The sequence below is a fragment of the Salvelinus namaycush genome, chromosome 27 (genome assembly GCF_016432855.1).
Source record: "Salvelinus namaycush isolate Seneca chromosome 27, SaNama_1.0, whole genome shotgun sequence".
In the NCBI taxonomy this organism is placed as follows: Eukaryota; Metazoa; Chordata; class Actinopteri; order Salmoniformes; family Salmonidae; genus Salvelinus; species Salvelinus namaycush.
This window is the reverse complement of record NC_052333.1, coordinates 36,286,336-36,301,331: the sequence shown is the minus strand read 5'-3', so window position 1 is coordinate 36,301,331 and position 14,996 is coordinate 36,286,336. Positions and strand designations below refer to the sequence as shown.

Below are 14,996 nucleotides of genomic sequence, written 5' to 3'. Positions count from 1 at the left end.
ATGGGTGAGACTACAATAAAATTGAATTCAGGCACATGCCCATTTATCACACATGTTGGCATTCTCACAAACAATCGCAACATTGTTTCAATAATATATAGAACTTTTCTCGCAGCTCTGGTAAATAAAGCTTTTTTGAGGCCTTGCTCACAATTAATTCTGTGGCAGCACAATGACCAAACGATATACCGTATGTGAGGCTCTTGATCATATCTTTGATCATGACACTGGCGAGGAGAGAGTCCTTGTTAAACTTTGACACAAAGTAGTCTGTGATAAATAGCACAATATGTTTAATCTGAGTATTTGTTATAGTCAAATAAATCCATATATTATGCTTTTTTTACTCAAAAACGAGTTGTATGAGCTCAGGTCAATGAGGCCTACAGGCCGTAAATAGCAAATAGAAGTTCAAAACTTGTAATGTTCACAAGAACTTAAGTTGATAAAAAGATCTAACACAACATTAGGTGATAATATATGTATTGTTATGGATGTCACGATCGTCAAAGGTAGAGAGTGAGGACCAAGGCGCAGCGCGTGAAAAGAACATCTTCTTTTATTTAGAAGAGAACAAACACAAAACGAAACCACTTTACAAACTAACAAAATAACAAAACTGACGAACGTGAAGCTAAGCATGAACTAGTGCATACATGCAACATAGAACATCGACATAGACAATTCCCCACAAACAGCTAAAGCCTATGGTTGCCTTAAATATGGCTCCCAATCAGAGACAACAATAACCAGCTGTCTCTAATTGAGACCCAATTCAGGCAACCATAGACTTTCCTAGATACCTACACTCAACCATAGACACAGCTAGACTTCTATACTAAACATAAACCCAACTACTCTAATAAACCCCCTAAACCTTACAACCACCCTAGACACTACAAAAAACACATACATTCCCCATGTCACACCCTGACCTAACTAAAATAATTAAGAAAAACAAAGAATACTAAGGCCAGGGCGTGACAATGGATTTATAAACAACTATAGTGGGGTGGTCATTTTGGACCGGGAACACAGAATGAATTAACATGAAACGAACACGACAGGAGGGTTAAGTAGCAAAAGTAAATGTAATTGCTAAAATAAACTTAAGTATCAATTGTGAAAGTAAATATAGAAATCATTTCAAATTCCTTATATTAAGCAAACCAGACGACACCATTTTCTTTTCTTTTAACAGACGGATAGCCAGGGGCACACTCCAACACTCACATAATTTACAAACAAAGCATGTATGTTTCGTGAGACGGCCAGATCAGAGGCTGAAGATGACCAGGGATGTTCTCTTGATAAGTGCGTGAATGTGAGGCCTCTTAAGGGAGACGGGCTGATGGGGATACGACCAATAGGGGCTCACTGATAACGATGAAGGAGGGTGTGGAGTAACGAAGGAGAAAAGGGTCTCATCATGTGACTGGGCTTGAGCAAGTCTCCATCGAAGCGCGTCAGGTTGGAGCTATCCTCTTGAAAGCCATCACAGTCCTCCAGCTCCTTGGGCGTTGCAGAGGGATTGTCCTTCTCTGGGTCGGCATTCTGACCACAGAGAGATGGAGGGAGGGAGAGTGGGTAGAGTTAACAGTCGAAGAAGAGTGAAAGGATGCTGAAAATATTATTTTAAATAGGAAGCTGAGATTGAGGCAGCTCAAGAGAACTGGACATGATGGCATGAGTGGGAGAAGTAGAGGTACTTTGAGGAACTGAAGAGGTAGGGATGAGGAGGAGAGGACCTGAGGTTAGGAGAGAGGGGCCTTATAAGAGGCTAAAAGTGAGGGCTCAGAGAGAGGTTTGGAGGTGGGTTGATGTGGGGGAGGTTAGATGCCCAGAGGCACAGAAAGTAACATCAAGATTGGAGGTAAGAAGGAAAGTAGAGAGATGGACAGAAAATGAGCGGTTCCTAAAGAAGGAAAAATAAAGACTGCGTGTGTTGAGAAGAGAAGCAGAGAGAGAGAGAGAGAGCACCAGAGAACAGAATTGTTTTCCTCATCATCAGTAACCCGGGGCCATGTTATTTAGAGAATAACGTGCAAAGGAAAATGAAAATATGCATTTCTTATTGGACAAGTTCGGGTACCTTAATCTCTCGCTGTTTCACTCAATTTTTCTTCTGTTTCATGCCTAATAAAGGAACACTCCTCTCCTGTCTTCTCCACTCAGCAGCTCTGGCAACATGGGCCCCTCGCTCCTCTTCTGGACAGTCACCTCCAGGCTAGGGACACACACAGGGACAGACAGGGCGGTAATGACTATACTGGCTAAAGCGACAGAGACAGGGCAGTATGATGATCACACTCACTGAAGACACCAACAGAGAGACAAGCAAGTATGACGACAGAGAGAGTAGCACGTTCCAGTATGACTACAACTGGCTGAGAACAGAGAGGACAGAGAGGACAGAGAGACTAGCAGGTATGACTACAGAGAGAGTAACACGTTCCAGTATGACTACAACTGGCTGAGAACAGAGAGGACAGAGAGACAAGCAGGTATGACTACAGAGAGAGTAACACGTTCCAGTATGACTACAACTGGCTGAGAACAGAGAGGACAGAGGGGACAGAGAGACAAGCAGGTATGACTACAGAGAGAGTAACACGTTCCAGTATGACTACAACTGTCTGAGAACAGAGAGGACAGAGAGGACAGAGAGGACAGAAAGGACAGAGAGGATAGAGAGGACAGAGAGAACAGAGAGGACAGAGAGGACCTTTTTTGTTATTATTTTTATTAAAATGTTATTCTTCGTAGGACTAAAATAAACTTTGTTTTTACAGCTTTTTCTTTTTTTGTTATACATACATTTTACTTCTCTATTTCTTCTCTTCACAGCAGTTACATGGCAAGAATATAGTTACTTGACATACATCACATCCAGATAGACAGTACCCAAACACATACAGTATACGTTATATATTGTGTTTTTAGTCATAACTATTATAGAGCATGTGCTTTTAAACCCACCCCTCAACTACTCTCAGTCCATCCCTCTTATCTCCATAAACCGCCCTCTTATGATTTCCATGTGCCATATATCTTTAAACTGTAAATTCTGAACCTTTCTCAACGCATAGTATCTACAGGTTGCAAGTTAAAGATGAATATTTGAACAAAAAATATGATTCTATTTTTGATTGACTATGGCTTTCCAAATCTCCCAACAGCGCTATTTGTAGGCTTCATTTTATCAATCAATCAATCAAATGTATTTATAAAGCCCTTTTTACATCAGCAGAAACCCAGCCTAAAACTCCAAACAGCCTGTGACCAGAAACAAGCTACATAAGTGATCTAATGATTCTGTCTCTTCACAGCAAAATCTGCAGAGCTGAGATGGTTATATGACCCATGTACATAACATTTTGTTGGTGGCAAGAATTTTGTATAATAATTTAAATTGAAATACTTCAATCGAGGCTTGTTTTGTGTACAGTATCAGGTCATAAACCATGTACCATGGAATCGGCACATCACAATCTCTTCCCAACTGGTTTGCAATCTGTATGGCGCAGCTGTCTACATTTTGGTCCACATAAAAATACATACATTTAAGCAAGAGATTATTGTTTTTTTTGCATTGGATGCGTCTCAATCCACCGCATCCGCCTATGTAACACTTCCGTATTTGCAGTGAAAGGTGGCAGAGCTAGAGTGGTGTTTGTCAGACCATGAGACATCCCGGAAATTGGTCTTCTCACAAAACCGTCTGTAGCGTCCGAACGGTTTGACCTATAAACTTTTATGACTCCTCTATAGTAAAATGAGACTCTCACGAACACACGGTGTTCTTTGTTTTACTCTACGACCACCACAAGCATCTTGGAACTCGTCTGAAGTCGGTACAGCAGATCTGCCAACTTCTGTCTGTAGCATCTAATATGTGACTCGTTTCAGGAAACTGGGCATAAGTCGCGCGTCACTAATTCACAGGAGAGGCATTAAAGCACATTTGAAAATGTTTGGGCAGAAATGCCTTCTGGAACATGTGAACTTTCATGTGCCTTAATAACAAACTTGTATACCATCTGTAAATACAAATAAAATGGTTAAATTACGAGCCTAGTTGGTTTAGCCACAGAAAAAGACAGGAACCTTCCCGCTAGCCATGATTGGCTGAGATAATGAATGGGCTGGACATGCCGAGAGATGAGTTCGGAATGGTCTGCCATGTGGCACCTTCTGTTGATAACATAAACTGCTCGGTATGTGTAGATAATCCTTTCTACTGCAGCTCTTTCTACTGCAGAACTACAAAAGTGTTTTCCAGATTACATCTTCAAACTGAAGGCAACCATGGCATTCGTGACAGAGGGAGAAAGATCTGATGATTCTTATGGCACTGCACACGGTCAGTGTGAACCAGAATGACTTGACACAACTGGCCAAGCAAGCTGTACAAACAAAATGTAAACGCCACAGGACGTCTTATTTAATGAAAGGGGTTTCAATCTGCTGTGAAGCGTTCATCCATGTACTCTCTATGGGTAAGAGTCTAGAATCATTTTCAGAAATGATACGTTTCTAATTTTGTCAGAAAGCTATGACAATCGGTTTGTATTGCTACTCCTCTATTTATTGGGATTACGGTTCATTGTTTGCTAGCTATCTACATGTCTAAACAAAAGACTCCTAGTTAAACGACTTGTTCGCTAGCTAGCTAATGTTAGCTGCTTGGCTCACTAGCTAACGTTACGTGTAGGATCTGTGTAGTAATCTGTGTAGTGAAAATAAAAATCTTGTTTATTTATCAAGACCAGTCCCCATGCTTGTCTCTGAGCTGTCTTGAACCCTGAATGCTGTCTCTTCCATTCATTTTGAAAGAGTATTTTCCAGTAATCAACCATTTGTTTACCTTCATTAGCCTACTTTGTTCCAATATTTCTGTCATTCAGTGATATTTATTCCCATAGTAATTCCTTATGGATCCATAACGAAATAAAAATCTGCATTTTCAAAGAGTATTTTTATAATTATTTTATTAACGAAAGCATACAGATGCTAATGAAGAAACACAGTACTCTACAGTATATGCTTTATCCGACATTTTGCGGTTCCATGAGGTCGCCCACACGCGCTTTAAACATTTGGATAATAAAGAATTTAAAGCATTTTAAAGATAGAAGCCGCCTGCATTTGTTTATTAGGCTACTGTGCAGTCTGACAAGTAAACATAGCCTACAGTACATACTGTTGTCACGACTTCTGCCGAAGTCGATGCCTCTCCTTGTTCGGGCGGTGCTCGGCAGTCAACGTCACCGGTCTTCTAGCCATCATTGATCAATTTTTCATTTTCCATTGGTTTTGTCTTGTCTTCCTACACACCTGGTTCCAATCCCATTCATTACCTGTTGTGTATTTAACCCTCTGTTTCCCCTCATGTCCTTGTCAGAGATTGTTTGTTGTTCATTTTATCGTGTTGTTTGTATTGGTGCGCGACGGGTCCTCGTACCCACTTTGTTTTGATTACTGTTATGGTTTTGGAGCTATGTTTTTACGTTATTAAACTACTCCATTTTATTAAGTTCGATTCTCCTGCGCCTGACTTCCCTGCCACCTATACACACGTTTATGACAACTGTAGTAAACATGGTAAAGTGCCTAATTCCTTACATAAGGGAGAGCAGGCCATGTCCAGACAGAAGTTGGCTTGATTTACATTTACATTTTAGTCATTTAGCAGACGCTCTTATCCAGAGCGACTTACAGTAGAGTGCATACATTTTATTACATTTACATACTGAGACAAGGATATCCCTACCGGCCAAACCCTCTCTAACCCGGACGACGCTATGCCAATTGTGCGTCGCCCCACGGACCTCCCGGTTGCGGCCGGCTGCGACAGAGCCTGGGCGTGAACCCAGAGACTCTGGTGGCGCAGCTAGCACTGCGATGCAGTGCCCTAGACCACTGCGCCACCCGGGAGGCTTGATGAAAATGATGTCCATTTCGTCTGTTCTCTTTGGTTGCAATGTCATTGTTTTTTAGATAAACAGCTCGTTTTTGAATGGTAACTGTGTTAAGGGTAGAGTTTGGGGCGGGGTGAGTAGTCCTGGAAAGGTGTGACTTTCAGTTTACAATAGGCCATAAGTATACAGCAGACCGCCGATTGTCCACACTTTGATTATGCTGTAACAACATAGTGTAGCACCATGACCAGGATCTCTAATCATTTAGGTGGAATGGAAAATCTAGTACAGCCAATAATGTTTTTTTCATCAATTAGTATATTTGAGTTTAACCACAATATTTGTTGTATTATTTGTTCTGTCTCTTCTGGTGGATTAAACTGAAATTGCAACCAACTTTCTATGGCTTGTTTAAAAAATTACAATATTTTGGAGATGCTTTTGTTTTCAAATAACCTAAAGTGAGTGAGAAAAAGGCCATTCTTGAACATGGGGTGATACATTCTTACTAATTTGTAAATAAAGCCAGTTTGTTATAATAAAATGCAAATTAATTACTTAAAAATCATACCATGTGATTTTCTGGATTTTTGTTTTAGATTCCGTCTGTCACAGTTGAAGTGTACCTATGATAAAAATGACAGACCTCTACATGCTTTGTAAGTAGGAAAACCTGCAAAATTGGCAGTGTATCAAATACTTCTTCTCCCCACTGTATATATATGTGATGTTAGAGAAGCTTCCATTGAAGAATACACTCTGAGTTCTATTGGATAAGTAACTCTCCAACCATGTGATGGCAGGTGATATAAAGCCGTATCAAGTGAGTTTTTTCTAAAACAAATTATTATTACTTTATTTAATCTTTATCAACAAGGCAAGGCCGTTAAGAACAAATCCCTATTTACAATGACAGCCTACACAGGTCATACCCGGACAAAGCTGGGCCAATTGTTCGCCGCCCTGTGGGACTCCCATTCACGGCCGGTTGTGATACAGCCTGGTTTCAAACCAGGGTGTCTGTAGTGGCTCCTCTAGCACTGAGATGCAGTGCCTTGGACCGTTGCGCCACTCAGGAGCCCCAATGATCAAGAACATCAAAGGCTGCACTGAAATCTCTGGTGCGGGGATCGTCGGAGGAACCCGGACCGTGGATCGTCGCCGGAGGAACTGGACCGTGGATCGTCGCCGGGGACTCTGGACCGTGGATCATCGCCGGAGGAACCGGACCGTAGATCGTCCGGTTCCTGGTGCGTGGAGCTGGCACAGGACGTACCGGGCTGTGGAGGCGCACTGGAGGTCTGGAGCGTAGAGCTGGCACAACGCGTCCTGGACAAATGACCACCTTCGCACGGCAAGTGCGGGGAGCTGGCACAGGACGCACTGGACTGTGAAGGCGCACTGGGGACACAGTGCGGAGAGCCGGCGCAGGATATACTAGACCCTGGAGACGTACTGGAGACCAGGAGCGCTGAGCCGGCACAACCTGTCCTGGACAGATACCCACTTTAGCACGACAAGTGCGGGGAGCTGGCACAGAACGCACCGGGCTGTTGAGGCGCACTGGAGACACGGTGCGTAGAACCGCAAAACATGGCACCTGAACGGTGACCAACTCCACGCGGTGAGTACAGGGAGTTGGTTCTGGTTCCCACCTTGGCTCCGCCAACCACCCCGTGTGCCCCTCCCCCCAAAAAATTGAGGCTGCCTCTCGGGCTTCCATCGTGGCCGCGAACCCCGGTGTCGTTGTTGTTGCTCCTTCGCTGCTTCCGCCTGCTTCCCTGGCAGGCTTTCGTGTCTTGCCAAGACCTCTTCCCAAGTCCAGGATATTCTCTCTTCGACCTCCTCCAAAGACCAGGATGCCATCTCCTCCCGGGCACGCTGCTTGGTCGAGTTGTGGTGGGATCTTCTGTCACGCTTGTTGAAATGAGTGGACCAAGGCGCAGCGTGCGTAGAGTTCCACATTATATTTAATAATGAAACTTACAACCAAAACAACAAAGAATCTAACAAACGTGCAGTATTGCAGTGCTCAAGGCAACTATACAAAAACAAGATCCCACAAACAACAGGTGGGAAAAGGCTGCCTAAATAAGATCCCCAATCAGAGACAACGATGGACAGCTGCCTCTGATTGGGAACCATACCAGGCCAACATAGAAAAGGAAAAACTAGACTACCCACCCTCGTCACACCCTGATCTAACCAAAAGAGAGAAATAAAAGGTTCTCTAAGGTCAGGGCGTGACAGAACAACTACTCATTCAAGGGTTTTTCTTTATTTTTACTATTTTCTACATTGTAGAATAATAGTGAAGACATCCAAACTATGAAATAACACGTATGGAATCAAAAGTGTTAAACAAATCAAAATATATTTTATATTTGAGATTCTTCAAAGTAGCCACCCTTTGCCTTGATGACAGCTTTGCACACTTGGCATTCTCTCAACCAGCTTCATGAGGTACAGTGGTTCTTCCTTTTAAAGTTACAAACTTATGCCGCGACCATTAGTGGTAGATGGTGGCATTCTGTCATTGCACCACACTACCACAAGGTGGAGTTAGATTGCTGATCTTTTGGAAGTCTAAACTGTGGCAATTAATGGAAGCATTTTCAGTCTGAGACTCTCCTCTGGCACTAGTCCTGCATCAGGCAAAAACAACAAAAACTGTCGGTGGTCCTGGAGTTAAGAGAGAACTTGAATAAATACAATGGGGGAATTTCAATTGACATGTGGACTGGCGATTTTCTGACGGCCCGGCCAGACGGAAAGACGGACGGAAAGACGGACGGCCAGACGGAGAGACGGACTGCCAGACGGAGAGACGGACGGCCAGACGGACGGCCAGACGGACAACGTATTATGTACTCTAAAGTTTTACATTTCTAACTATCAACATCATGCAACAGCAAAATGTCAGATAATAAATACACTGTGGAGTATTTCTTTATCAACATCTTTATGCTTTCGTTAATAAAATTATGATGAAAATACTCTTTCAAAATGCAGATATTTATTTCAACTATCAGCAGGACAATAGACTCTTGCCGAGTTTAGGGACTTTAAATATATTAATAGATCCATAACGATTTACTATGGGAAAAAATAATAATATATAATATAAATTATATAATTATCAATCATTGCCAATAGGAAATATTTTACTAGCCAACAGGTTTTTTTCATATTTTGTTTTATTCATAGAGAATTCATTCTTTAAAATGTAACCATCTCTATTGTGATGCTTGCATTTTATTTAATACATTATAAACATGTAGATTCAAGAATATGTTAGATTATTGGACTGCTATTTTCAGTGGCGACCAGTCATTCAGGGCAGGTGGGGCAGTAAAATGGTACGCAAAATGATACGCAGCATCATCTGGATATGTGTGCAACAAAAGTTCAACATTCACCTTCTGCTACCATTTCGGTCAAGCCGGTCTACTCAAACAATTTGATGCAAATCCAACAAATGCACAACACAGAACGCACTGCAACTGCCTCTGCAACGCAATGCTGCAAGGCAAACGCAGCGTTCCATTGGAAATTAATGTACTTCTGGTGTACCAAAATGCAATGACATTGTCAGTGTGATCAAGGCTTAAGAGCCAACGTATGCTTGATCCGAAGATGTGGTCGGAAGCTCCATACGGAGGGTGTGGCGCAATTGCGGAGCCTCTGGAGGCACCCAGAGGCCAAATCAAGCTCAGTCGCTCAGTCATTAGCTCGTCGCTGTGCGCCTCTCACATTTTGTAACAATGCGGAGGGCTCCGCTTCGCTCTGCATTGACATGATTGGTTGGCGGGAGGTCCGCATAAATACAAACTCACTTCCTTGACAACTTCCTTCACAACAGCTCTACTCAACAGCTCTTGCGCTGCTCCGCGATGCGCAAGAAATATGAATGCCGTAAATGCTGCACGGCCAATGCAGACGTCAGAATGACCATGCAGCACCTTTCACTCACACACACACACACAAGCTCAAACTCATTTTTCCCTCCCGCCCTGCTCTGTTTTCAGTTGCACTACATGACCAAAAGTATGTGGACACCTGCTCGTCTAAAATCTCATTCCAAAATCATGTGCAATAATATGGAGTTGGTCCCCCCTTTGATGCTTTATTAACAGCCTCCACTCTTCTGGGAAGGCTTTCCACTAGATGTTGGAACATTGCTGCTGGGTCTTGCTTCCATTCAGCCACATGAGCATTAGTGAGGTCAGGCAATGATGTTGGATGATTAGATCTGGCTCGCAGTCGCCGTTCCTATTCATCCCAAAGGTGTTCGATGGGGTTAAGGTCAGGACTCTGTGCAGGCCAGTCAAGTTCTTCCACACCGATCTTGACAAACTATTTCTGTATGGACATCGCTTTGTGCATGGGGTTGTTGTCATTCCAACTGTTGCCACAAAGTTGGAAGCACAGAATCGTCTAGAATGTCATTGTGGCTGCCCCACCACCACCACAGAAAGCACTGAGCTAGGCTGAAACACATGCATTTTGGCGCTGCCTTACTCAAGAAAACAAAAAAGAGACCATGTTTGTATGCGGCTTTATTAACTCAATGATTTTCTTTTTTACATTGTTTGCAAACTGATATGTGACACGTATTAATTCCAAAATAACATGCAAAACATACAGTGGGGCAAAAAGTATTTAGTCAGCCACCAATTGTGCAAGTTCTCCCACTTAAAAAGATGAGAGAGGCCTGTAATTTTCATCATAGGTACACTTCAACTATGACAGACAAAATTTGAAAAAAAATCCAGAAAATCACATTGTAGGATTTTTAATTAATTTATTTGCAAATTATAGTGGAAAATAAGTATTTGGTCAATAACAAAAGTTTATCTCAATACTTTGTTATATACCCTTTGTTGGCAATGACAGAGGTCAAACGTTTTCTGTAAGTCTTCACAAGGTTTTCACACACTGTTGCTGGTATTTTGGCCATTCCTCCATGCAGATCTCCTCTAGAGCAGTGATCTTTTGGGGCTGTTGCTGGGCAACACAGACTTTCAACTCCCTCCAAAGATTTTCTATGGGGCTGAGATCTGGAGACTGGCTAGGCCACTCCAGGACCTTGAAATGCTTCTTACAAAGCCACTCCTTCGTTGCCCAGGCGGTGTGTTTGGGATCATTGTCATGCTGAAAGACCCAGCCACGTTTCATCTTCAATGCCCTTGCTGATGGAAGGAGGTTTTCACTCAAATGCTCACGATACATGGCCCCATTCATTCTTTCCTTTACACGGATCAGTCGTCCTGGTCCCTTTGCAGAAAAACAGCCCCAAAGCATGATGTTTCCACCCCCATGCTTCACAGTAGGTATGGTGTTCTTTGGATGCAACTCAGCATTCTTTGTCCTCCAAACACGACGAGTTGAGTTTTTACCAGAAAGTTCTATTTTGGTTTCATCTGACCATATGACATTCTCCCAATCTTCTTCTGGATCATCCAAATGCTCTCTAGCAAACTTCAGACGGGCCTGGACATGTACTGGCTTAAGCAGGGGGACACGTCTGGCACTGCAGGATTTGGAGTCCCTGGCGGCGTAGTGTGTTACTGATGGTAGGCTTTGTTACTTTGGTCCCAGCTCTCTGCAGGTCATTCACTAGGTCCCCCCGTGTGGTTCTGGGATTTTTGCTCACCGTTCTTGTGATCATTTTGACCCCACGGGGTGAGATCTTGCGTGGAGCCCCAGATCGAGGGAGATTATCAGTGGTCTTGTATGTCTTCCATTTCCTAATAATTGCTCCCAGTTGATTTCTTCAAACCAAGCTGCTTACCTATTGCAGATTCAGTCTTCCCAGCCTGGTGCAGGTCTACAATTTTGTTTCTGGTGTCCTTTGACAGCTCTTTGGTCTTGGCCATAGTGGAGTTTGGAGTGTGACTGTTTGAGGTTGTGGACAGGTGTCTTTTATACTGATAACAAGTTCAAATAGGTGCCATTAATACAGGTAACGAGTGGAGGACAGAGGAGCCTCTTAAAGAAGAAGTTACAGGTCTGTGAGAGCCAGAAATCTTGCTTGTTTGTAGGTGACCAAATACTTATTTTCCACCATAATTTGCAAATAAATTCATTAAAAATCCTACAATGTGATTTTCTGGATTTTTTTTTCTAATTTTGTCTGTCATAGTTGAAGTGTACCTATGATGAAAATTACAGGCCTCTCTCATCTTTTTAAGTGGGAGAACCTGCACAATTGGTGGCTGACTAAATACTTTTTTGCCCCACTGTATATATATATATATATATATATATATATATATATATATAAATATATATATAGTACCAGTTAAAGGTTTGGACACATCTACTCATTCCAGGGTTTTTATTTATTTTTACTATTTTCTACAATGTAGAATAATAGTGAAGACATCAAAACTACGAAATGACACACATGGAATCATCTAGTAACCAATAAAGTGTTAAACAAATCAAAATATATTTTATATTTGCCTTGATGTCAGCTTTGCACACTCCTGGCATTCTCTCAACCAGCTTCATGAGGTAGTCACCTGGAATGCGTTTCAATTAACAGGTGTTCCTTGTTAAAAGTTAATTTGTGGAACTTCCTTCTTAATGAATTTGAGTCAATCCGGAAAATGTCAAGAACATTTAAAGTTCCTTCAAGTGCAGTCTCAAAAACCATCAAGCGATATGATGAAACTGGCTATCAAGTTCCAACCGCTGTGTCTTTGTGAGACAACAGAGTAGGCGAACGGATGATCTCTGCAGGTGTGGTTCCCACCATGAAGCACGGAGGAGGATGTGTGATGGTGTGAGGTCGCTTTGCTGGTGACACTATCAGTGATTTATTTAGAATTCAAGACACACATAACCAGCATGGCTACCACAGCATTCTGCAATGATACACCATCCCATCTGGTTTGCGCTTAGTGGGACTATCATTTGTTTTTCAACAGGAGGATGACCCAAAACACACCACCAGGCTGTGTAAGGACTATTTGACCAAGGAGAGCTATGCCCCACCTGCCCTGAATGACAGATCGCCACTGGATATTAGTGTTATAACAATATGCATTTCGTTTCTCACAATGCTGTGTGAGGTTTCCCTCATCTGACTCGTCGGTGCTCTGTTCTGTTCTGTGCAAATGTTATAAATGTGCTGAGAAATAGCCTACAGAAGTTAATTCAGTCCCCGAGTCAGGCAGCCTGCCTGAGCCCTGCGCGTGGGAGGGGTCTGTCAAAGCTTTCGCTCTCTAATTACCCAAGCAATAGAAGCCAGGGACGGGGAGGCGACCAGCAGACATATTCTGTGAAAACAAAAGGTATATGCAATAGGACTGATAATTAGAAATTACCATTTGAGTAGACATATTTTCCTCTACTGTTTAATGAGATTGTGAATGAGGATGCGTAGGCTTTGCCATTCACTTACGTTGTGGTTGTGTAGGCTATACCGAGCGAGAGAACTATGAACGGCTAACATGTTTTGGTAAAGCAACTCTCCTTATAGAGAGCGTTGTGCAAAATGCAACGTTTGTTAATCCTGGATACATGATAGGATTAGGAAAAATCTTACCAAGAAGTCATTAGATCAATTTGTCTCAGTTGTATGCTGTTTTCGATGTTACAATTGCCTAAATTCAAAAGTAACAGATATGCTTGCACTGCACTGAAACCAGATTTAGAGATGTTACATCGATTTTGGGGGGATTTTTACATTTTGTAATTGGATACCGGTGCGTCAAGGTATTTATTGGTAGGTACCTATTGGTCGAAAATAATCCACCATGCTCGAGTAATTAAATGTAACTTTGTGTGAGATTAATTGTCTGGTAAGTGTGTCAGCGATTTAAATGAACATTCATTTGAATGAATGAACGGGGACATCCACTTTCTTAGCAATACTCTACACATGTGTGTGCTGCTGGCAGTTGGGAACTAATACGCCTGCATGTTCATTATCTGCATTTACAGCGAGCTGGAAATGGAAACTGTTCAAATAGCTGATCTAGAACCCCTCTGCTTTGATCAAGAGGACAGTCGGTCAGATCCCACAAAAAGCCTCCCATGGGCTTCAAACTACCAACACATCAATAAAAAGTCACTTTCCAACGAGCATCGTTGCGAGTCGGGGAATTGGAAGACTGCCTGCGCGGATTCAGGACCATGGCCAACTGCCCCGGGAGACGGGCAGCCCGGCGCAATCAGCCAGCGGGGAGCAGAAGCTGAGAGAACCGTATGTTGCCTAGAGGAATTGGAGACATCTTTCACACGCAAATACGAGGATGTCAATTTACAACAGGAGGAGACCAGTCCGCAGCGGTTAGCGAGGATCAACAACGGAAGCCTGAGTCACAGCTCCTTCAGCGAACTTCACGACGGTGTCCCTGAACTGTCCATGTTGTCAGACAATGAGTTTACATCCGATGCCTTGGGGAAATCAGCGGATTACGGTTTCATAAGTGCTGTCACTTGCCTGGTGACTGGCATCTCGTTAGTAGCCATCTCCTACACTGTTCCCCGGGAAGTTAAAGTGAACCCGGACAGTGTGTCGGCCCGGGAGATGGAGAGACTGGAGAGGGAGAACGCCCTGGTAGGGGTTCACCTGGACCGGTGGGTTATAGCAGGGCTGTGCCTGCTCACCCTCGGGGGTGTGGTCCTCTCCACCCTGCTCATGGTGTCTATGTGGAAAGGGGAGATGTTGAGGAGAAGGGCCTTCACCTACTCCAAGCAGTCTGCACAATTATATGGCTCTATCAATTTAAGAGGGGGCTCAAACCCACCTAATGTTCCCTCCCAATTGTCTGTGGAAGATTTGGAAGAGGTCCTAAATTGACAATTATGTACAATTGTAAAGACACGGACTAATCTCGATCACAGAAAGTCCCTCTGCAACTCTTACCAATGGTGTCTTAAAGATAATGCTGCTTCGATTTGTGCATTTCATTCATGTAGCCTACTGGGAATATTCCATTAACCATGTAGAATGCTCCTTGCCTAAAATGGATGGGAATGATTTGAAATATTGACTGAATTTATCCTCAGACATAAGTTTGTGTTGTGCAGAACATACCGTCTTATCAGCATGGCGTTCAT

General features: G+C 42.9%; 1 protein-coding gene across 1 annotated transcript; it reads left to right on the top strand.

The window, feature by feature from the left end:
* The first annotated feature begins 13,884 nt into the window (after positions 1-13,884).
* On the top strand, positions 13,885-14,736 carry LOC120022397 (transmembrane protein 74-like). The gene has a single exon (XM_038966286.1). The coding sequence runs from the start codon at positions 13,885-13,887 to the stop codon at positions 14,734-14,736; it is 852 nt and encodes a 283-aa protein (XP_038822214.1).
* Positions 14,737-14,996: the final 260 nt, after the last annotated feature.